Source organism: Sceloporus undulatus, chromosome 2 (assembly GCF_019175285.1).
Source record: "Sceloporus undulatus isolate JIND9_A2432 ecotype Alabama chromosome 2, SceUnd_v1.1, whole genome shotgun sequence".
Taxonomy (NCBI): domain Eukaryota; kingdom Metazoa; phylum Chordata; class Lepidosauria; order Squamata; family Phrynosomatidae; genus Sceloporus; species Sceloporus undulatus.
In genome coordinates, this window is record NC_056523.1 from 232,574,752 (window position 1) to 232,600,072 (window position 25,321).

At 39.2% G+C, this 25,321-nt stretch overlaps 1 protein-coding gene across 1 annotated transcript in view; it reads right to left on the reverse strand.

Moving 5' to 3' along the window:
• ADAMTSL1 (ADAMTS like 1) overlaps positions 1 to 25,321 on the reverse strand; it is a 628,141-nt gene that overhangs the window by 125,662 nt on the left and 477,158 nt on the right. The window contains exons 14-15 of the mRNA XM_042452391.1: positions 22,358 to 22,442; positions 8,200 to 8,501 (exon numbers count right to left, since the gene is read on the reverse strand). Coding sequence (XP_042308325.1) covers positions 8,200 to 8,501; positions 22,358 to 22,442 — 387 coding nt within the window. The remainder of the gene's footprint in view (positions 1 to 8,199; positions 8,502 to 22,357; positions 22,443 to 25,321) is intronic.

Sequence of the window (25,321 nt, forward strand, 5' to 3'; positions counted from 1 at the left end):
GTAGTGATAGTAGGGTTCAGGAGTGCGCGCTAACTACATGCTCCCGAACCCTAGTGCGTGTGGGCGTCATCATGATTGTGCAGCCCCGCCCACCCAGGGCACACATCCATGGCGTGTCCTGTGCAACACATCCAAATGGCACGTCACACAGGACACGCAGCTGAAGGGCGCTTATCGTGCCTTACCAATGGTGCGAAAAGGAGCTCCGTTTCGGAGCTCCTTTTGGGTGCGCGCATTGTTGGCACAGCAACCAAATGGCCGTACCAAGATGCAGAGGAGAAAGGGGTCACCCCTTTCTCTTCTTTAGAGCCAAGCTCCTCTTTAGCTCTGGGGTGTCTGGGGGCATGAAGCCCCAAAGACACCCCTTTTCTGGGCCATGGAGAAGTGGCATTTTGCCGCTTCTCTGTGGCCCAGAAAAATGCTGTATTGGGGCCACAGGGCTTCTGGTGAGGCTGCCCTGGCCCCAATCCAGCGTAAAAAGGGGTCGGTGCAGGGCGCCCCTTTGGGGTGGTCTGTACCAGGCCTTTGTTTACTTTAAGGTTTTCTTCTGTCCTGTTGAAATTGTCCAGGTGTTTGTGGATTTCAATGGCTTCCTTGTGCATTCTGACCAGATAGTTGTTGACATGGTCCAGAATTTCAGTGTTTTCAAACAACATTTTATGCCCAGGATGGTTTATAACATGTTCTGTTACTGCTGATTTTTCTGGCTGACTCAGTCTGCAGTGTCTCTCATGTTCCTTGATTCATGTGTGAACATTGCGTTTGGTGGTCCCTATGCAGACTTGTCCACAGCTGCACAGTATGTGGTAAACACATACTGCGGCTGTGACAGTGTGTCTCCGTCCTTCACTGAGAAAAGCATTTGCTGGATTTACTTGGTCGGTTTGTAGACCTTTGGAGGTTGTGTTTCCTCACCAGTTTCCCTATTCTGTCTGTGACTCCTTTGATATATGGTAAAAATACCTTCCCTTTGGGTGGTTGTTTGTCTTCACTTCTATGGGTTTTTCTGGATCTGGCAGCCCTTCTGATGTCTGAGCTGGAGTAATCATTAGCCTATAGATCCCAGTATAGGTGCTTCAATTCCTCTTCCAGGTTCACAGATCCTTTTTGCCTGGTCTACTAATGTTTTTATTGTGCTTCTTTTTTGTCCTGGGTAATGGTTGGAGTTCTTGTGTAGGTATCTGTCTCTGTGTGTAGATTTTGTGTATACTGTGTGGCCCCAATGTTGGTTCAATTTGTGGATAACAAGGACATCCAAGAGTGGCAATGTTCCTTCCTTTTCTTTTTCCATCATTAAGTGGATGTTTGGGTGGATGTTGTTCAGTCAGATCTTCTTCTCCATGGCTCCAAATGATGAACGTGTCATCCACATATCAGAACCATGCTGTGGGCTTTTTTGGTGCTGTTTCCAGGACTTGCTTGTCAAAGTGTTCCATGTAAATGTTTGCTCTCACTGGGCTCAGAGGGCTTCCCATGGCTACCCCATCTCTCTGCTCATAGAATCTATTGTCTCATTGGAAGTAGCCTGAGGTGAGGCAATGTTCAAACAGGGCTGTGATATCGTCCGGAAAAAAATTGTTGTATGAGTGCCATGGTGTCCATTATGTCCATTATGGAGACTTTGGTAAACAAGGAGACCACATCAAAGCTGATAAGGTTGTCTCTGGGTTTGAATTCGAGGTTGCTGATTTTTTTCTATGAAGTAAGCTGAGTCCTTGATGTAGTGGCAGGTTTGCCCAAGGGAATGGGGAGGGGCATCTGGGCAGCTTTGGGGCCAGAATACTCTGGGATGTCCCAGAATATTCTGGTGCATGCAGACACCACCTCAGTTGTACATTACTATGGCTGGTTTTTATAGACTGTATCAGACTGGAATTATGTTGAATTGTTTTTGTTGATTGTTTCTTCACTGATACAGGTCAGAATACGTAATTTTTTTAATAACGTAATAATTAATGAAAGAAGGTGATACTTCCTAAGGAAGAGAAGTTTTATGGTTCCATTCTGTAAGGACTGTGTGTCTTTGTTATCTCAAAGGCTAGATGCAGAATGGAGATAGAACATAGCAAATAGCCTGAAGGAGAGATATATCTTGGGATTTTTATTATTAAATCATGCCATTTTCAACTCCACATAAACATAAGCTGGGAAATATATAATGAAAAATCTGAACATTCCTGTCTGATTTGGCCATTCTTTAGACAGAGGCTGAATGGGAAACAACAACTCCACCAACTCAACTGAAAATCCAGAGCTATCTGCCTCTCCTCTCCCTGGACTAGTTCCAGCTGATCATTATAAGAACTGCTATTTCTGACCTGGTGCCTGAGGTTCATTTTCCAAACTCTTTTCTCCTTGAGATTTTTTGATTTGGTGTTACTTTTTGAGATTAGACTCCTGAATGCAGATAATCCCTTTCTCTTATTGACTGCATGTAAGCTACATCAGGAGACCTTTTGGTTGAAGAGCAGGAATTTCTTTTTCTTTCTTTAAAACAAAAAACACTAAGGAAAAGAAGTTCAAATCTGGACATGCAAAAAGGCCTGGTTTTATCACTTTCTAGGGTATCTTAAAGTGAAGTTTTAAAGATTATTGCTCATAATGTTAACATAATGTAGCTGTGCTTGTTTTCTCTTGAAGCCCCCCACTGTTTATGAGTAGGAAATTAAAATGCTACATGGTGCAAAGGAAGACATGACATGAATCTAAGTAGCTTTCGGTGCACTTTCAATATACCATCAAATGGGATTTGCAATGTTTATATCTACCAGAATAGCATAATTGTTACATGATACTTGATGACAGCGGTGGAAAATGTAGCCACCGAATGAAGACTAAATTACTAACTAGTTCCTTCTGGCCGCTACTCCTTTGAGAGTGAAAAGCTGCTTTTGTGCCTCTCAAATTTCATCTTCGGGTATTATAAAAACAATAAAATTAACATGATCTCTCATGCAACTATGGGAGCAATATGATTACTTGAAGCCTATGTATTTCACTTTAATTTGCTTAACAGAAAATACCTTTTTAAAACATCCATAGTAACAGCCATTTTGCATACAATCAAATTGAACTGATCAAATTAAATGTTTTAAGTACAGCTATATATTTCTGTGGTATAATGCCTATACAAAGAGATGCTTCTTTGAGCTGGTGTGTACTTTAGCTGTGCTGTTTGATTTTCACACATTTCTGTTCAAAAGATAACATATTGCAGATAAATCTGACTCTTATAACTTTATATGCCGCTAAGGTCCCGCTAATTTGCCGCCCCTCACCTTTGCACTTTGCTATGATGTAGAAATGAGGTAAGGGCCAGGTCTATGGATCTTACATTGTGTGATGGACTTCCTAAAAACATTTTGGGGTGAAGTACAAGTTGTCCTCTAACAGCTTTTGGTCTTGCATACAGAGAATGATCTTGTAGCACCTTGGAGACAAATTGTGTGAAAGAAGTTGCAGCATAAATTTTTGTAGACTTAGTCTACTTCCTTAGATGCATTGAGTGAACTGGTGCTCTCCATGCATCTGAGGACATTTTTACTGTTATTGTTGTGCACCTTCCAGTCATTTCTGATTTTTGACAAACCCTAAGGTGAACCTTTCATGGAGGTTTTTTTGGAAGTTTCTTCAGAGGGGTTTGCCATTGCCATTCTCTGAGGCTGACAGAATGTGACTTGTCAAGGCCACCCAGTGGGTTTCATGGTCAAGCAAGGAATCAAATCCTGACCTCCAGAGTTGTAGTCCAAAGTTTGAGCCCAACACTCAAACCATATGTCATTCTTGCTCCACTTGGAAGTAGACCAAGGCCTGTTACAGACTGCCAAAATAAAGCTGCTTCGGGTCTCTTTGGAGGTATGCTGTTTAAATGATACATGCATCCTAAGAATCTGGAAGCTGCACCAAAGTTGCACTCCAGTGCTTAGGAATGGAGTGTGGCTTTGGCGCGACCTCCGGACTCTTAGGGCCCATGCATCATTTAAATAGCATACCTCCAAAGAGACCCGAAGCAGCTTTATTTTGGCAGTCTGTAACAGGCCCAAGTCTACAAAAGCTTATGCTACAACTCTTTTCACATGACTAGTCTCTAATGTCTCAGGATCTCTTTGCAGACTGATATTCCAAACTAGCATTGCTATGTGTCTGAACTCTTGGTGCAGTACAAGTACACTGGAAGGGATCCAACTTTGATTTTCAGTCAAAGTATGCAGTGCATCTAGGATGACTGACAGTACTGACATCCAATGATGCAGCTTTATATTTTAATAGACTTCCTTCCTTTTCTTTCTAGAGATCCTCCTCTCAGTATATCTGTCGTTGTGAATTTGAAATGTCCCATAGTTTGTGGATGACCTGGCCAACTTTCTTTAATAAGTCTGTCCCCAGCTCAGAATATCTGGTTTTCTTTTGTCTTCATTAACTTTAAGAAAGTTAGGAGAGCTTTAGGGACATGTTATGACAAATTTCTGATAGTCAAACTACAGGCTAAGTGTAGGTTTTTTTTTTTAATTCTTGAGTTTGTACATACCAATCTTATCGTGAAAGAGTGGGTGGGGAAGATTTAAACCTAGTTATTTAAATATTCATTCCTACTTCCCCATGGGGAGGGGAAAGGTGTCAAACAGTTGTGTCAAACAGCAGCAGCAGGAACAATAGCATCAGTTGTGACATTGTTTCTTTTCATTTTTGAACCCTGGTACAGAAGCCCTGAATTTTTCAGTGAAAACCATATGGGGGAGGAAAAGGTCTAAATTTCTTAAACTGGTCCCTGTCTGGATTTACTGCATGTACATTTATTCTGGGAGTAATATTAAGCTGCACAAAATAGGTTGTGTGCCATTTGACCCTAAGTAGGGAAATGCTTGAATTTTTATATTTAAAAAACCCACAGTAAGCTCACTTACAACAAGGTAAGCAGATCTGGACTTGCTTTGAACCAGTGACTTCTGCCACTCATGTGTGTATGTTAAAGTCATCTGTTGACTTATGGTGACCACATGCATTTCATAGAATTTTCTTAGGAGATTATCAACATGATTTCAAAACCCCAATTTCATTGGGAGGAAAGTGGCACTGGCGATGGTGGTCACAAAATACCACTTCCCTCCTGTAGCTGCCTCATCCCCCAGCTGTCCCTTTTCATTCATGGGGGAAACATGTGAATTAACTGCCAATTGCACATTAGCCCCCACAGCGCCAATGAAAAATGTGCAGTGGTGGCTGGTATAAAATAGGAATGTTCCCGTTTTAGTTTTGATTACACGATTGCAGCGAGAAAGAGGCAAGAGAAGGGCTGGTGTGATAATCTCCTTCGGTAAGGAATACTCAGAGGTGGTTTTCCAGTTCTTTCCTTTGAAATATAGCCTACAGCACCTGGTGTTCATTGCCGTCTCCCATCCAAGAACTAAACAGTGCTGACCCTGCCTAGCTTCCAAAGTCGGATAGGAGTTCATCCCATTAAGGTATTTAGACCCTTCAACTGCTCTTAGGGCTTGTTTATTTGCCCAGGGAAGGGAAGGACTCTGATGGCAAAGGGCACTAGGGAGATGCTGATGAAACTCATTTCCCATCAGTGGCAGGACTGGAATTATTAATACTGTCATTTCTGGGGGGAAACTGGCTCAACAAACTTGGCCTCTTCAGCAAGCTCCTGGCCCATCTCCAATGTTGACTTTGTAGGCAACCTTGCCGAGCAATAAATCACTCATTGCCTCTGAACAAAATGAGTTACCTGGATGCATTCCAGGTTAACCCTTTTGACCTAGATTTGGCACTTAAAATTCCACTTCAGGCCATGATGGGAGCTGCTTCAATGTACAGTGGATCCTTGTTATACGGGTTTGGTTCCAAGATCCCCCGTGTATACAAACCGTGTATGCTCAAGTCCCATTAAGTTAAGACATAGAAAATGGTGTCCCTAATAAAAATGGAACATCAAGGTAAATTTAATACTTTTTTGGAACATTTTTCCAAACCGTGTAGCTTGAATCCATGTATAAAAAAATCCGTGTACAGTAAAGAAGGGGGCCGACTGTATAGACTGATTCATAAACTTATTCATGTAGGTTGGAATCACTTATGTAAATTGGTGTTGTGTGGTGGCGTGTGTATGATGACTTCTACTCTACCATACTGCAGAAAAACACGCCTTTGTTATTTTTTAAACTGCTTCTCTCTATCTTTACTGTAAAACAAAGTAGTAAGAACCTAGGAACCTGAAGTAGGCTTGCGGAATGAAACTGTGGATCATGATTCATTTTTGACTAAAGTGTCTTTTTATTGGTCATAGAGAGGTTTTTCATTCCATATGAAATGCAAAAAAATTCATTACAAGGACATCACCCTTCTATTTTTACATGTCATAGCTTAGTTTAAAGAGAAGTTAAGTAACTTGAGGAAAGGGAGGATTGTAATGGCACAATTTCCATAAACAATTAGAAGAAAATGACGAAGTAGATTCCAATGGATTGGGCATTATGTGCATTAAACAATTCTCATAATATACATAAATGGTGATCCTTCTTAACTTTTAACCTCAGTGCCAAGCTTATTAGCTTCAGGCAATCTTCTGCTTAGTTATTTCTGCCATATGTATCCCCTCTCCTGCCCACCCCCTCTGATCCAAGCTAATGTCATTTGGTAGGATAAGCTATCAAAACCAGCTGAGTCTCCAGTAGATTCAGTAAGGAAATACATATGCAACAGCCCAGTGCTTGAGATCCATATGTGTCTGCTTACAAAAGCTCAAGTCAAGCAATGTAAAGTAAATGACACCTGATGCTTCCTGCCATAGCCTTGCTCTTTAAAAACACACTCTTCTGGCCCAAATGTAAGTGGTCAGCAGGAAATGTAAATAACCAGACTACTACATTAGTCATATGAAAGACCCCAGCTGTGAATTTTGATACCTTCTAGATCTGAAATAGTATTACATCTGGATTTTATTTTCAATAGTTCTCCTACAGAGCCACTCTTCCTTTTCAAACAAGGAAAACAGAAGACTGAGGCCAGTTCTCACATTACGGCTGCCATGGCAAAGCTGGTGGAAAGATTTCTGTGTAGTGGCAACTGCACAGAATGGTTGTAATGTGCGAAGGCTGCACAGCATATGGATTATCCACATTTGGCCTGCAATTTCTATTCATTATCAGGCACCTCAAGAATGTATGGTGCAGCCGAATGGAGCCACCGTTATAAAAAAGTACTTCCAGCAGCTTCTAGAGAGCAACCACAATGTGAAATTCTGTCCTTAGTCTCTCTCTCTCTCTCTTTCTTGCACACTCTCTGTTTGCCAATCAAAGCTGTTCTGGTCATGCCCTGATGAAAAGGACTTTATGTAATATTTGCAAAAGTGCAGAAATACAATTTTGTCTGTACAGCAGGTGGCAAAAAGAATTGTGGCAACACTCCAATTGGAAGCACAGTGAGTACATGAATGCCATGATACAGCTTTCTTTCATCTTGTCTTTGTTAATGGGAAAGAAGCTTAGAGATACAGTACCAAGAATAACATTCTGGGGCTTTCAACAGGCCATTAAATATCCAAAGTATGTGACAGCTCAAACTTAAAGATCCAGTAGTCATGGGGAGCATCAAAAGCATCACATCTCAGTGGTTCAGAAACTGAGGCAAGGGTTCAGAAGCAGGGGGTGATGAATTACTACCTCAAATCTTACCCCAACCATTAATTTAATGGATGACCTTAGGAAAGCCACATGGAATAATGATATTGGTGTATCTTACAAGGCTGTTGAGACTTAAATAACACATATAGATTTATTTCTGGGAAGGAAAAAATGTCTATACGTATATTAATTATTACCTGTGTTAGACAGATATTAGATACCAACTCTACGTAGTTGCAATTTTTGCACATGCATTACAATGAGGTATAAGAGAAGATGTAGAATAAATTCAAGAAAGTCAAGATAATTATTACTATCATGAGGATTTGTGAAGCATAGAATATAGCAGAACTGCACATATTAAAAAGAAAATTTAAAGCTTTGGGATGCAGGCAGTGACTTCATTAAGTTGCACTTAGCAAGAAAGAATAATACAGGTCACTTAACTGGGTCAAGAATGAGAAGTAAGTGCAACTAACTTAGCAGCCTTGACTCAGTCAAATGAATCGTACAATTTTCTCTGCTGGTGGGTTGAAAATAAGATCATGCTAGAAACTGGAAAAGTGGGACTTACCTCCACCACAAGACTCAGAGCACTCCGTGAATCCCTCGTACTCCCAATCATAGAGTTCGTCAAAATCTTGAGAACCACCATAGAACAGATCAGTTGCTTCAGGCCTATATTCACCAGTCTCTCCATTGCAAGGGCCACCATAACAAGCTCGTTCTGAGGCTGGCTTAGGCCCTTCACATTCATCAGTGGGCAAATCTGCCACTGACTGAGAGAAAGACAGCAGCACCTGGCACTTCACCAAACGCACTTGGATGCCTACGCCACAGGTCACGCTGCAGGCAGACCAGGCTTCAGGAATAAACCTATGGAAATAAAGACAGCAAGGGAAAGAAATGGAGGAGGGAGAAGGGAGGAGAGAGAAAACAAAAATAAGAACCATTTTTTAAAGATGTTGGGGACTCACTGAATGGGATGTCAGAATCGTTAAGATGCTTTCATAAGAAATAGATATTTGAAATTTAAAAAACACATAGGATGGCACCATATTGGTAGTCCCAGTTAGAACAACTCATTCAATCAATTGTTGAATGGTAAATCAATATGTAGGTAAATCCCACCAATTCAATGGGAGTATTCAAGTCAGGATTAACAACAAGATGTAGGGCAGATACTCCGATTAGTGGAAAACCTGAACATGAGATATTTCTCTCTCATGTAATATTCTACAGTGGTAAGGGTTATGCGCATCCATGTTGAAAAACACATGGACAAAGGAAAAAAGAGGACTCTTGTGGCACTTTCAAGACACTTGTTCTTCTTTGCCTTTTGATATTGAAACAGACTGATATGGCTATAATTAGGAAACAGACACATCTATGTATAATACAAGAGAGCTTATTTGTACAAAACTGGATAACAGCTGTCTACATGAACTGCTTCCAATGAAAAGTAGATGTCTGAGTTGATGATAGAAGAACAGAAAGCCCTTTGTGTTACATGCAAGCTATCACTTGACATTACAGTCAGTTTGGTTAGCTATCCAACAGTTCCACAGATAGAAGTGCTGTCAGTGTAGTGTGTGTATGTGTGTGTGTGTGAGAGAGAGAGAGAGAGAGAGAGAAATAATCATATGCACCTCCAATTTTCGTTCAGGTGGGTCAGGAAACTCTCTGGATCAAGGTTTAAGGCTGCAGAGGAGAAGTGGGGTGGGGAAACTGTGGATATTCATTGGCATGATACTACACTTAGGCCTATACCTTTGCTGTGTGTGTCTAATATGAACACTTTGTTGTTTTTGTTGTTGTGTGCCTTCAAGTTTTTTCCAACTTATTGCAACCCTAAGATGAACCTATCATGGGACTTCCTTGGCAAGATTTGTTCAGATTTCTTTGCCATTGCCTTCCCTTGAGGCTGAGAGCGTGTGACTTCCCAAGGTCACCCAGTGGGTTTCACAGCCGAGGTGAGAATTGAACCCTGGTCTCCAGAGCCCTGGTCCAACACTCAAAGTACTATGCCACGTTGGCTCTCAATATGAACACTACATTTGATTTTAAGAAACAGAGCCTCCTTCTACAATGCAAAAGGAGCTGAGAATGAATAATCTCCTCCCTCAGCCTCACAATTCTGTTCTTTTATAGATTCTTCTTGTTTGTGCTATCCCAGACAGATAGTAATTGCAACAATTGTGGTCAAATTGTCTTTACTGTTCAAAAGCAGGCTAAGATCACACATGACACCCCATTAAACAAAAGTATGCATATGTGTATTATACATATTCTCAAAATGAGAGCAAAAAGAGAAATATATAGTTATAAAGGAAACTCTTCACTGGCATAACATCTGCTGTATAAAGTATAACTTGCTCATTATTAATCATGTCACTGTGCACTGTAATTCATAACTGAAACACAGGAAATAACACCAAGAAGTTATATGGGGTAGTTTTTTTGTTTCCTAAACAGATATTATGCATTTTGAGTTATGAGCCTGGAAGGTTAGGTTTATGCTATGTAATAACTTGCTTCAAAGGCATAAAGGGAACCTGTGGTGCTGAGAGCAATAAAATATGCCAGGCTTCCATTAGAAAGTCAACATTTACTAATAACAAACATATTTTAAAGGCTGCTAATAGTGTTGCTTTGCTCAGATTCAGAAGGAACAGAAGTGTACCCTGGTAGGTGAACATAAGCTTGTAAGTGAAAGTTTCCTTACCTGCTTAGAAGGCAGTCAGCAAGTGCTACTTTCCAGTTACTACCCATTACACTCTTCCTTACACAAATCACAGTAAACATACTGCAATTTTATTCAGGGATACAGAATGAGGAACACTGCATAATCATAGGTCTGAATAAATGGAAGTACAATTTAAATTGTCGACAGAATTAAACAGATAAATATTATTTGGATTTAGATACCCGAGAGGTTTGGATTACAGCAGTTTCTATAATTTAGATTCTTTGAATCCAAGGGGATTAATATGATAAGGAATTTGGCATTTACACACATCATTTAAATAGAACTGGCCAGAAAAGGAATAACCATTGCATTTGTTCTGTGAACTTCCTGTGGCAGCATTCTGTGGCAGCATTCTGTGAACTTCCTGTGGCAAACGGCACTGCGCCAAAGAGACATCATCAAGCAATGCAGCAGTGGCTATGGTGCCCCGAATGGGCACAAAAGGGCTCCTTTTTGTGCTCTGCAGGAGCCAGATTGGTGCCATGGCGTGCGTTTGCCATGGTACTGATCCAGCGGAGAAAGAAGTGGTGTCTTGCCACCCCTTCCTGCCCATCTGTACAGTCCTTAAGTCCTTAAGAAAGGTGCTGGACATTAAGAAAGTCACTTCTGCACCCACTTGCTTCTCTCTAATACCAGAGGGAAATGGGGATGAAGGAAGGGAGTTGGGTTCTCATGTATGTTTTCTCTTCAACTGATCAGTTTCTTCCTCTATTATATATTGAAGGTTGACTTACTCCCCCAGCCTCTGCACCTCTTCCACTCCTAGTTATGCAGCAGTGGTAGCAAACTCCATCTTTTCATTTTTCCAACCAGACCTCATACTAATAAAACTTTCTCTTGACTGAATGCAGACTTTATTGAGGATTCCAAAGACCACACAGACCAACAGCATTTTCATTCCGTTGTTTGTGTTAAGAGGTGCAAAATAGGCATATCCAGATGGAAATTCAAACCAACAAATATACTCTAATCCTAGATTAATATTCTATTGGTTTCTGGTAGGGGATTCCTTTTAATATGTGGCAGGAAAAAAAGTTTAAAAAGTTTAAAAAAATACTCAGCACCTTGTGCTCTTTAATGTATCATAGCACCAACCTTTTGGGATATAGACCAATTTATCTTACAGTTTCTGAAATATTATCATCATCCATTCATCTTTCTAACTATATAAATATTTATCATATTTCTTTTATCATTTTCTATTACAGCACATTTAAATTCAAATCCATAACGCACATTACACTGCTTCTTATGTCACAAGTTGCTGTGTGCCCGCAAACAACAGCATTTATGTAAATGGGTTTTTTTTTGTGAGTTTGTGCCTCCTTTTATGAACTTGCATTAATGATGTTTACTATTTGCATTGCCTTTGGCGTTTGTAGTAGGGAAAAGATATAAGGGCTGAGAACCAGTTGGAGGAGTGAATTTTTCTAAGTTACCAACCTCCTTGTACAGTTCTCATATCTGTTCCAAGAAATGACTCTTAGGGCTAGTCTACATGATTAAAGGGTTCCTCATTCACATCTAATAAAATGTGATCTGGCTACATGCAATTCGCAGGAGTTTGAGCTTTTTGTGCCTCCCCCAGAACTCCTTAAAATCTGCCAGAAAAGGCTTCATGTTTTTATCAGAATATACACAGAAATCTGCATAAATGTGAATTATCACATGTCAGCAGTCAGAAGGTGAATAGATGCAAGCAATGTGAATTTGCACAGGAAGGTGAAGACAATTAATTGCAAATGCAAATGTGCAAAAACCCACAGCAATGCACACAATACCCTTATGTGTACACTAGCCCAAACTTGCACACCTTGATCTGCTTCATGGTCAGCCAAGGGATAGTTTGGGTAATATTTATTTGGGGGCCCAATTCTACCATTGGCTGGGAGGGGATGCCGGTCCCTATCAGCAAAAGGACTGTTGCATCATTTACCATCAGTAAAGCTTATGCATTGGCAGTAATGTGGCCCATTGTTCAGCATTGGAGGAACCCTTGGAGAATCCTGGAATTACACCCAGTTTTGGACTGAGACATTCTGGATTGTTGGCAATGGAAAAATTATAATGATATAATTACATATATATATATATATATATATATATATATATATATATATATATATACATGATACCCAATTTAAAAGTTTATTTTTTAAATTTCTCTGCCATTAGAATAAAATGCTACATTATCTTTCCTTTTAATGTCAAGTTCGTTCAATTGTTTTTATAAACTCCTTCCTCTTTATACAGTAAAGTCTGAATTCTTTCAACTAATAACAATTAACATATTTCAGATTCAACATTTGTGGTTAAGAACATGGCTCCTCTGATAAAGATCATCCCGTTTATATATGTTTTAAAAAACATGGTGTACTCTACTATTTTAACAGCTATTAGCTGTGAGACTGTCCACATTTTGTTTTGGCACTGAAAAATCACATCCACTTATCTTTAAAATTCTCTGGAGCAAAGTGCCGGAGTACATATTGAGAAAGTACTGGCAAGAGAAATAGGCTGACCAAAAGAAAAAGCTCATAACTTGATCCAGTGTCTCAACCATGAGACGTTCTTCCAATTTTTTCTTAATGGGCAATAGACTACATCCATAGAAAATATTCCCATTAAAACATCTTCTCCGATCTGTTGCCATCCAGATGTTTTAGTCTACAACTTCCATGATCTCCAGAAAACATAGGGAATAGACAGCACTTGCGTACATGGCCTCATCTTCACCACACATTTCAATCCCCATGGATCCAGTCTGAACACTTGCACATGTCTATTATGTTCTAACAAAAACTGGAGAATCTTTACTGCAGTATATCTGCTCATGCAGAGTGGAAAAACACATAATATAACATGCTTTTGTGGGCAGCATCTTGGGAGCCTGGTGGGCTTGGGAGAAAAGCACACACTCTTTAAAGCAATAGTGAGCCATAACTTCTGCAATAGGAGCAGCCATACAAAATCTGTTTTAAGAAGCAACTTAAGAACTTGTTGCTGCTCAGGTAAGTAGTCAGCATTTGCCAAACTTTTTTTTAAAAAAGAGTTCTACAAATTAGTTTTGAAATGCAATAATTACTGTATGGGATTCCATTGTTTACATCCACTACTATTATCTCACTAATGCAAAGCACAAATCCTTAACAGACGTTGTTTTCATTCTTGTTCAAATGTATGTGAAAAAAATATTTGGATATCTCAAGGCATGGGGGCTATATGTGCTGTTTGTTTTCCTCACAACAATGTGATTGATTGTGGTTCAGACACTTTGGACTACAACATTCACAACTTCTTAACTGAGTGGTTCTAGTCTACAGGCTTTTTTGAAGAAACTGTTTTCCCCTGTGGTTTGAAGCGCAAATAGATCTGTGCCAGGTTGGCTACGGCTTCTGGGAGCTGATGTCCAAAACATCTACAGGGCAAAGTTTCCCTCCACCCCATGCTAGCTGAATGCTAAGTCATGTTATTTTTCTTGCAGTGCAATACTGGATGTGACTCCATGTGTGGCATCTTGTGTAATGCTAAGGCTTCACATTACAACAGGCGGTGTTTCAGGATATTGAGCCAACCTAGTTTAGGGATGTTTGAGAGACTTGATCTGTGCAAATTTCACTTTGAAAGGGCTTATTGATCTAGCCCCATGCAGCTTCAGGGCTAATTTTGGGGTAAGAATTTTTGTTATATGCTTCTTTTTGTGCATCCTTAATGTGCAAATGGAGAGCTTGATGTAAACCTATTAAAATATATTTTAAAGCAAGCATATTTAAAAGCATTTAAATATAGTATTTCAACAGATATTTGTGGGAATTTTAAAAGAAATTTGCAGATTAATCCACAAATGGGATGGGCATTTAAATAAATATTTGTGAACCTGAAAAGGCTTGAAAAAGCATGTCTCATCCTTCTCTAAATTAGAAATGGTAAACATCTCTCACAAAAATGCACTTGCACATCTTGCTCCCACTCTTTTCATAAAATCTAGCACAATGTTCAGATCATTATGGTACTAGAAAATAAGAATTCCCTGCCTCCTGCCTATCAGAGATACACAGAATTACATTAAAACACACTTAGGTTTTGTTTCTTATCCCAAGAGTGAGAGGAAAACTGGTTGTGAAGACTGACACCTCTGGTGACAACTACTTGTTTACTGTCACATCTAGTTTGGTCTTGACAAACTAGGAGATTTCTGTATGTGTGTGACAAGTTTGGCCAGATCTCCCTAGGAAACATAAGTCTATATCTTCAACAGTGTGATACAGGAACAGCTCTGACATTCTGCTGTTGAGGTAAAGGAGACAATATTGCTCCTTCTTATTATATGTATAAAGCCAACCAGATTGGCAGATGAATTTTACAGTCTGCCCTTGGTATTGGTGAGCTTGCCAAATGTGGATTGGAGCATCCACTGATGGCCTCACCCTATTATTGCCAATTGGTGGCAAGTGCACATGAAATCCACAAACACCTAGACAAGTTCAACAGGAAAGAAGAAACCCTTAAAGTAAACAAAGGCTGGTTACAGACCGGCACTTGGGACGTCCGCAGGATGTCCTATTTTAAAAAAGGGGCGTCTCTTCTAGACGCCCCTGGCTCTAATATGGACTCTGTCCGTACAATATGGCGCCGGCCGTTCCACACGGCCGGCACCATCTTAACGTACCGGACGCTGTGCGTCCAAACGTGTCGCGGCGTCTGTGATGTCGCGAATGCGCCCCTGGCGCCTCACGACGTCACAGAGGTGCCGCAAGAAGAAGCTCCATTTTGGAGCTTCTTTTTTGGTCCGTGCGGGAGCCGCGCGGTGTGGCTGCTGCGGCTCCTGCACGGAGCAAACAGCGATGGCGGCAGACCGCCTCAAAGCGGCGGTTTATAACCCGCCAAAGTTTGGCTACCAGTTCTGAAAAACTCCAAAATCAAGACCCAGCAAGTGCGGAAGAAAACCACCCATGGTCAGGGGTTTCCCCAGCAGACAACGGATCATTAATTAAACAGACACCCTGAGGCCTTGCCATTCAACAACAGACAACACATAGATTAATATGGAAATCACTTCCTCTCAGATAAGGGTCACACAGTATTTATATCCCATTCACTTCCATGCCAACATTCTCTGAAGATGCCAGCCACAGATGCTGGCAAAATGTCAGGAAGAAACTCTTCCAGGACATGGCCACATAACCTGAATAATCCACAAAAAATTATGGATGTCAGCTGTGAAAGCCTTCAACTTTACATCCCCTGTTCAACTTCTTCAGCATTCCAGTAGAAGATTTAATGGAAGCACATCTAAAAGACAATCTGTCTTTATATTTAATAAGCATTATTGTACTTTGATAATAAATCTTTGATAATGAAAAATAAAAAAGCATTACTGAGTGGTTCAAGTCTACAGGCCTTTCTGAAGATATGTTTTTCCCTGTGGTTCAAGCTCAAATAGATCTATGCCAGGAATTTCCTTCTGCTTTTTACTGTATGGGCCTCATGTCATCTGCTATCCAGATATTATAATAATAATAATAATAATAATAATAATAATAATAATAATATCTGGATAGCATGTTAATATACAAATGTACTTTCCAAGAGCTACAATGTGAAATCATTTAAATACTCTCCTTTGCAAACTCTCTGATAAAACAAGTAAGATGGAAACTAATTGGGTCCATGTTTTTCCTGTCAAGATGTCTCTCTTTCTGAATCCAGCTTGCATAATACAGTAGGCTATTAAATAAGGCTCCAAAGAAGAAGCATAAGGATGTCCAGCGCCTCAATTAGCTCTTTAGCATGCTATATTTTTCAAGATCATTGTGATAATGTGGCAAGGAACAAATCATAAGGCAAGAGGGGTTTATGAGCATATTTTATTCTCACATAAACACAGTTTTCATAGCTAATCTTATTATGCACAGTGACAGTTGGATTTGAGGGGAGTAGCTTAGGGAGTATCAGCTCTAAGTAAAATCTTTAGGCATATATCTGATTATTGCATATACAGCCAGCAGTCTGTATCCACAGACTCTACATCCACGGATTCAACCATCCACAACTTGAAAATATTCCAAAATAAATAAATAAATAAATAAATAATAATCCAAAAAACAAATCTTGATTTGATAAAGGACACCATTTAACTATGTCATTGTATATAACTGGACTTGATTATTCATGGATTTTGGTGTACATGGGGAGTCCTGGAACCAAACCTCAGCAGATACCAAAGGCCCATTGTATAATGCAGGTAATGAGGTCTACATTCCTTTGTTATGATGGGGATGAGGTGAGATTTCAGGTGCTATATTACAATTATTCAACTATTTGATGGCCTTAAGCTTGAGTTTGCTCAAAATGTAACATGACAGCCAGAGAAATGGATGTGTTTAGGAGTTACTGTATCCTTGGTTCTTAGATTGTCTTATTAGAAAAGCTCTTCTAATTAGAAAGGAAAGTTGACTGTCATTGCACCCAGCTTGAGCACATGATAAAAATGTGTCGAACTGGATGATGCACGTAGAATGCTTTTAGAAGCAGCCCTCCCTAAAATGGGTGGAGAAGTTTATATATTATACCATGTGACCTTTCTCATCTATGTATCATGTATACAATGTGCTTTATTTTGTGACTGTTCATGGGAAGATAAACACAGGCTTCATTTGCAAGTCTGATGGCTGAAACACATATATCTGTGCTGACTTGGCAGCTACCTCAGATATGGGATTGCACAACACTCTTCTAAATTAGGAAGGGGGCCACTTCTCCCTATATTTGGCTTTGTGTGTGTATATAACATTCTATCTGATAAGAATTTTGATCCCACTAGGAACTCACATATAAGTGTTTAATATTAGGCACAAGTCTTTTCAACTAGATAAATCTCCTGCAAGCTAGTCTCACAGATCTGCTGGAAGAACAGTCTACCAACAGAATAGCTCTTCTGGCTAAGAACTGCCAGCAGAAGAGTCAAAAAGAAGGGAGAGAATGGGTGAAGGAGGAGCCAAAGGGTGCAAGATCCAAATCAGGTTCCCTGATTCCCTCATTCCTCCCGTGGCCCCATCTTAGTGATGGTTGAGGATCAACAGAGGGACATCAGGGTTTTTAGTTTTTAATTGTTGTTTTTATGCTTTGATATTGTATTTTTAATATGTTATACTGTTTAATATTGTCTTAAGGGGGGGAGGGATAAAGTGTTTTTAATTGTTATATTTTATATTTTACTGTTGTCAACCGCCCGGATTGGTTTGCCATAGGGCAGTATACAAATTATTATTATTATTATTATTATTATTATTATTATTATTATTATTATTATTATTATTATTATTATTAAACAGCCCAGGGATGGAACAAAAAAGCTGGAACAAAGAGAGGCCAAGACAAAGATAATTTTAAGTGCTTTTCAACATTCCTGGGCTGGATGGCTTTGAATCAAGCACAGTTTTGTTTGGCCTCATCATGGCACAGTTGGCACATCTTGGCTTGTTAGGATCGCACCCAATCTAAGCAAGAGGCACCTACTAGTAGCTGCATCCTGTTCCTGCTGCTCCACATGTCAATTGAAAGCAGCTCATCTGCCCCAAGAAGAAAGAAGAATGTACTGTACTAAGTTCTGTCCCCCCTGCCCTTGGATGTTTTCTCTTCTTGCTGAATATGCACATCGATACCACCTCATATCTTAGGGTTTATCTAACATTTATTTATAGCAAGCTTGGAGGGAGGATGGTTTTAATCATACTGTACAGTGAAGGACAGTTTATCTTTCTGTATGGTTGCACAGTTTAGGAAACAGGTAAAATAAGTATGTAATTTCTTTTGTGAGTGGTGGGGATGGGAAGTGATATAACGTAGCCAGCCAGTCAGATCAAGATCTTTTCTAATGGACAGTTGTGAAGGTGTTTTCTGTCAGTGATTCTCAACAGAATTGGAGAGATAGAGGATTGCAGAGATAGAGGTTAACTCCAGATGTTACTGAATTTCACGCTCCAGAAAATCTTGCCAGCTCTTGTGGAGATGAAGTCCAATAATTTCTGAAGCCTTCTTGAGTAAGAACCAACTCCTCATGTAGACATTATACCCTGCATCCTCTTCCCTGGATAAGGAAAGAGGGAAATAAAAAGGCACTGCTGTAGCTTACCATGCTGCACATATTTACCTAAAAACATTTAGTTCCCTACATGAAGTAACAACTTTGCAAATGTCCACTGCTTCCCAGAGAACTAATAAAACATCCTCTGCAATTCACCTTCTACAGGTTGTGTGCTATATGGGGAAGGCTTTTAACAATAGCTCTAGGAAGGAAGAAGAGATGATAACAAAGACCATGGTCCAAAACACACTGCAGAAATAATCCAGTTCGAGACCACTTTAAGTGCCCTGGCTCAGTGCTAGGGAATCCTGGGAATTGAAGTTTATTGTGGCACCATAGCTCTCTGACAGAGAAGGCTAAATGTCTCACAAAATTACAATTTCCAGAATTCCCTAGCATTGAGCCAAGGCAGTTAAAGCGGTCTCAGACTGGATTATTTCTGCGGTGTGTTTTGGACCCATTTCAGCAATCCAAAATATATTACTCCCATTTCACAGATGGAAAAATTCTGCAAAGAAAACATATCTATTCAAAACGAAGGTGCTTATGAGTACAAATCAAATTCTTAAGTCCTTGGATTCTTTTCATTTTTCTAGTCCAAAGGTTATTATTCTCGGAATCATATGGTATTTGCAATTTGTCCAAAATACTTTCCCCCATGTTTTCTTTTCAACATTATCACAGTACCCTTGGGAAAAAAACCAGTTATATTGCTATTTACAAATCTCTTGCACTGAAGGTTAGAAAGAATGCAATAACAAAGCAGATTGGAGAGGTTTCTTTCTTACAAAGTTAGGAACAAGCTTCCAAATCCCATCACCCATCAGGCTGGCTAATGTTGAATTCAGCCAAATCTGGGGATTAACAGGTTCTCCATCCCAACAACATCTGGAGGGTCATCATTTCTCCACTCCATCCATAAAGCCACATTAAATTTAATTATCAGCACTCAGAACTAGGTTTTTCTCAGTGAGTCCATGAGTTAGAGGGAGTCTTCATCTGGAGTTGTGGCTCCTGCTAGCTTATTTTTTCAATGCTCTCCAGCAGAAATATGGGCTATGATTCAAATAATCCCTTTCCAATATAAGCAAAGTGATCCCTATTTGACACACATGTTGACAGTGCCTAATTCCCATTATATGCTGAAGGGTAATTATACTCTGTTAAATACATATTTAGAAAAGTGGTTTAATGGGGGAGAAAAAACTTCAAAAATCCATAAACTGGCTTCCAAATTAAAATAAATAAAAAACATTCAAGTGTACATCTGGCACTTCCCTATAAATGAACAGAAAGGACATACAAAATATATACCAGCACTGAAATATAACTTGATCATAACATTTACATCCTGTTTATAAAAAAATATACAATATTATACATATATAACCATCTTATTTCCTTATTGTGCTCAGCTGACTCTGTTATAACTCATTCAATTTTGTGTCAGCCATGCCAACATGGCTGCTCAGAGAAAAACTCTGAGATTATATATATATATACTTTCAATATATATACTTTCAATGAAAAACTGCCATGCATATATTTTCCCTGGGCAAGCAATGTACATTAAGAAAGTCATGCCTTATTGCTACCTTCTTCTTAACAAGAGCAAGAACGAGAGTGGGGAGGCTGTGGAGATGGTAGATAAAGGATGACCAACCCACCCTCATTCCCTGACTAGCCATGTAGGAATGTGCTAGCCATGCTTATTTTTCTTCTAACCTGTTTGTAATTCTTGCAGATATCTACTTTAAGACAGGGTGGGCAGCTGCATAAGATCCAGAAGCCAGTATACCCCATGCAGGCCATATCCTCAAACACAATAAAACCAAGTGTCCCTGTTTTATTCTCCAATCTCTGTGAAAACGATGATAAGAACTGATCTCATCTTACTTCCTGTCACCATTTTCAGATGGACAGTAGAGGAGAATGTGGTTTTTTTAATATATTTTAATAATGTTTTTGGATGATTTTCCGTGTTTTAAATTTTATTGTAATGTTTTAATTTTTTTGTGTGAAACACCTTGGGTCCCTTTTGGGAGAAAGGCAACAAACAAATAAAATAAAATGGGAAATATTTGGTGGGGGGGCTACAGCGCTCAATAGGGTTTGTTGGGGTGGAGTATTTTTATCTGGTTTGGGGCCAATGTTTTGACAATTTGGGAGGTTGGGTTTTGGGGGGAGCTGGTGGGGGGCTTCAGAAGTCACAAAACTGGGCTCCACGGGTTTCACGTGGCTCATGGTCTACAGTTCATGTAGTTTTGCACCACAACTCACCCCACTGGCTAGTCATCAATGCTGACAGCAGTTGTAGTCTCCAGATTCACATCACAAGGGCACTGTAAAGGCTGTTTTCTGGATTGCATCCCAGTTTGGAATCTACATAATCTAGTCATATATAATAGACCCTAGAATTAATCTTTTCAAAGCAATATTTCCTATTTCAAGGAGGAAAGCTTTTAAATGCTTGGCTTGGAGACATTTTCTGGAATGAATAATGCATTATTGGACACAAGTGGGACCTTAAAGAAAATGTTGCTGCTCAGTCCATTCCATTCACCCTCCTCTCTACTTTTCATTTCCTCCTTCCCCCCACAACACTCAATCAGCATTCTTTGGAACTGAACATACCTAGGCCTCCTTGGGTTGCTAGTGCTCTTCCCCCAAGATATTTCCCCCTTGAGATGTGTTATACTTCTACAAACCTTGGAATTCCCACAAGCCTGCTGAATCTCCCCTTTTGCCAGAGCGGTGCCAGCTTTGTTTGTGTAAGTGATACTACTCACAGTCTAAATATATGGAATGATAGTTGTTCAAGATGGTAATTGTGAGTAAGTCAAGCTTTTTTTGTTGTTGAAATGAAGTCTTGAGGGGGCAAACAGAGGAGTTCACAGTTTCTGAGATGCAAAGAAATGCAACTCACCTCAAAAATCTGCAAAACTGTGAAGCTTACATAGCATTTTGGAGAAGTAAATTACACACCAAACTACTTGCACATTTTACAATGTGAATTGCTAAAAGTCTATGCAATTGGAAAAAATACACACAAACATGCTTTATTGACTGGAGAAAGTGAAATGTATAAATAAATGATGACGCTAGGGAAAATTCAGTAAAAGTAGGAAACACAGATTTGGAGAAACACAACGAGAGAGACTGAGATTTTCAAATCCCAATATGACAATTCAGGGAAACCTATAATACAATGTACTATCTTATAAACTGATTAAAAATAATACTACCACCAAGATGGGTTAGAATTAGTATCCTCATTGTGAATGTATTATCAAGGTTGGCTCTTAGCAAGCCTGCCCTGTGAACTCATTTTGATATGTGAATGATTTCAAACTGATGCAACGTGTCAAGCACATAGTCAGGCCAGGACTCTGTAATAGTGTATTGAGTGAATATTTGAACCAGCTCTTATTCACTAGTTTACTTGAAACAAAATAAACAAACACCATCACAAAACCATGAGTGAAAAACAGCATGACTTGATTAAAAACCTCATATGTTACAGGCATTGTAGGTCATAAAATAAGCCTTTAGAAAATCGGCTTACCTTGTCCAATAGCTATACCACATTGATTAGGATTTAAATGTTCATAAGAGAGCCAGAAACATTTTCATGTTGGACTATGAGGTATACAAAAATATCCCAACTTCAATGGGATTGAAATCTATTCCAGATTGTAAGAAATCTATCAACTATAAAAGTTGGGAAAAATTCTTTTTGGACTATGTTCCTCTAGAATTTCTAGTGGCCACAGTGACCAGCAGATTGTGGAGGGTTGTAGTCCAAAAAAGAAATTTCCCTGTGCTCTGCTTTAATGAACTGCTTCGAACAAGATCCAAGTTGATGCAATTACAGTAAATTATGTTTGGAAGACTTACGTTGGTTCTTCTGATACCATGGTTCCTTCTTCTAATTCCTGGGCTTGCTTGTACCATGGTAGTTTCGCTTCAATGGGAAGCTTTTCTGTAGAAATAATTATGAGAAAAGATGAAATGCACAATAGTAATGTGAAGCACACTTTTCGTAATGTAATCCACCTGAGTTATTTCTGTGCTCATTTATTTCTCGCAACTAAAACATCTGGCAGGAGCAAAACATCAAACAACAGGTAGTGTGTATAGTGCACACACATTTCAGTGACCACTGGACTTGGTTGTTGTAAGCCACTGGGAAAGTTCAGGTGGTTATAACCATGACTTCAAAGCTGAGATACGACTGACCCTTTGGTAGTACACATGAAGACTCTTTGCTCTGTCTTTCATAGTAAGAACCAACAGATTGGAAGTCTTTGAATCACTCTTTTTTTTTAAAAAAATGTTTAAGTGATGGTATTTATATACCACTTTATGCAATAACATCTCTAAGTGGTCTACATTATATAATACAACATGAAAACACAACATAGTTTATACCAGCTTGAAATAATACACGATTAAAAAGAAATCGACAGCTAATAAGCAGACAGAGCAAAGTAAATAATAATTGTGAACCATGCAAGGCAATGTATTTTAAGAGGCATTTAACACTCAATACATTTTCTGAGCCTCAGATTACCAAATTTGTAATCATCCGCATAAAAGCCTGCCTTTATGATTTTAGGTGATGCCATTCTTCTGGTCGTGGAATGACCAATTAAGACTAGAGTACAGATGGTAGAGATCAATGAGCATGCATAGAAGAAAGTGGCCTGCTATGTGTCCTAGGGCCCATTCACATTACACAAATGTAATATTATATTCTACTTTAATTGCCATGGCAATTTCCTATGGGCTCCTGGAGCCTGTAGTCTGGTGAGCCACTAGTGTTCACTGACAGAGAATTATAAATACCCCCGGTAAACTGCCAGTCCCAGCATACCATGGGATGTTGCCTTGGCAGTTAACATGAAATATAGCATTATATTTGGGTAATGTGAATGGACTCCCTGATCCCAAACAGTTGAGAACTTTGTGGGCCTATGAGATAACCTTGAATGAAGCAGCTGGAATAGCTCTGGAACACGCTATGTTATTAAACAAGCTTCAAAACATAGGGCCCTAAACAGATAGGCCAAAATAAAGCTGCTTCGGGTCACTTTGGAGGTATGCTGTTTAAATGATGCATGCGTCCTAAGAATCCAGAAGCCACGCCAAAGCCATGTTTCAGTCCTAAGGACAGGAGTGCAATTTTGGCACAGCTTCTGGCCTCTTAAGATGCGTATGTCATTTAAACAGCATACCTCCAAAGTGACCTGAAGCAGCTTTATTTTGGCCTGTCTGTTCAGGCCCATAGTTTACTATCCTGACTTATTCTGAAGCTGTTATTCACAATTTCCTAATTCAAATGAAAAAAAAAATACTGTTCACTATAGAACTTCTGGTTTTTGTTTTGTGTTTGTGTGTGGGCAAAAGAAGAAGGAAGCACAGCCAAAATGTTTTTCCAAACCAAGATGTGAGCATATGAATACAGTCTCTATCTGTTCTGTAGAATTCCTCTGCTACAATGCAGGAGTTCATACATTTTCCTATGTGGGAGATGTGCATTAACTCTTTTCACTTGTTATAAATAGTGGCAGAAATTATAAGTGTGTAAACTACTGCTCCAGTCTAAAACAAGTCAATGAATTCAAATGACATACGAGATTTCCATTAAGCATTAGGAATAATTTCTCAGTAGGTAAGAACTGTTCAACAGTGAAATGGTCTACTTTGGGAGGAAATGGGTTCTAGTTTGTTGGAGGATTTTAAAAAGAGTTGAATTCACATAGTTGATAAACTGGCCATCTGTCAGCTAAATTTTAATTGTGGATTATTTTCAGTTGTCGGAACTGGACCAGAAAATCCTTGAGATCCCTTCCAAGGCTACATTTTTAAAATTCTTTGTGTTATTCTCTTCACTACTCTTTGTAATGCATAAAATGACCTCAAATTTATGTTAGCCTTTATAGTCCTGCATTGATGGATCAAAGGTTAAAAAAAAGAAATGAAGAAAAAGAACCTAGTGTACATTTTGAACTTTTACAATCTGAAAAACATTACATGAAACTTCAATTTGATGGCTTATTATGACATAGAAGAATATCCAGATGCGATTAGTGATATTTCAAGAGACAGACAAATACTAAAATAGTTCAGTGATGCCTTTCCAGTCAGAGCTTATCAGTTTATCAACTATGTGAATTCAGAGAATGAGCTGAATACTTTCCCTGTCATTTATGATATAAAACAGTGCTGGTACATATTTTTTTCTCCCACTCTTAGATTGGTACCAAGTATATACATTAAAAATATTTTATGAAATACTAACTTTGAAAGCCAAACAACAGTTTTAAATGAACCTAGATTTGGATTCATCTAGAACTGAATATGTTAGGGCCTGGCCTTTAAAGGACAGAGAAAAAGAACTGTGATAAACAAATGCATGAAGAATCAATCACAGGGTGATATAAATTCAGCACTGGAAGCCACTTATTTCTTCAGATCTCACAGAATATTCACAGGATGTTGCAACATTTGCTAGGCTCTGACTACTGCATGTTATTGGGTCTAATCCTGGAGAATGGCAGGATATTAAGCAAACAAAGAACAAGTTATCACCTACTGAGATCTTCCTTCCCACCAACACATAGGCCTCCACAACAGGGATATACAGTGGGCCCTTGGCATCCACTGGGGTTTGGAAGGAGGTTTTATCACTCTCTTTGGGAGTGTGATCCATTGTCGGACAGCTCTTACTGTCAAGAATTCCTCCTAATGTTTGTGAACATTGTGAAATCTCTTTTCCTGTAGTTTGAATCCACTGTTTTGGGTTCTATTCTCTGGGACAGCAGAAAACAAGGTTGCTTCATCCTCAATTTGACAACT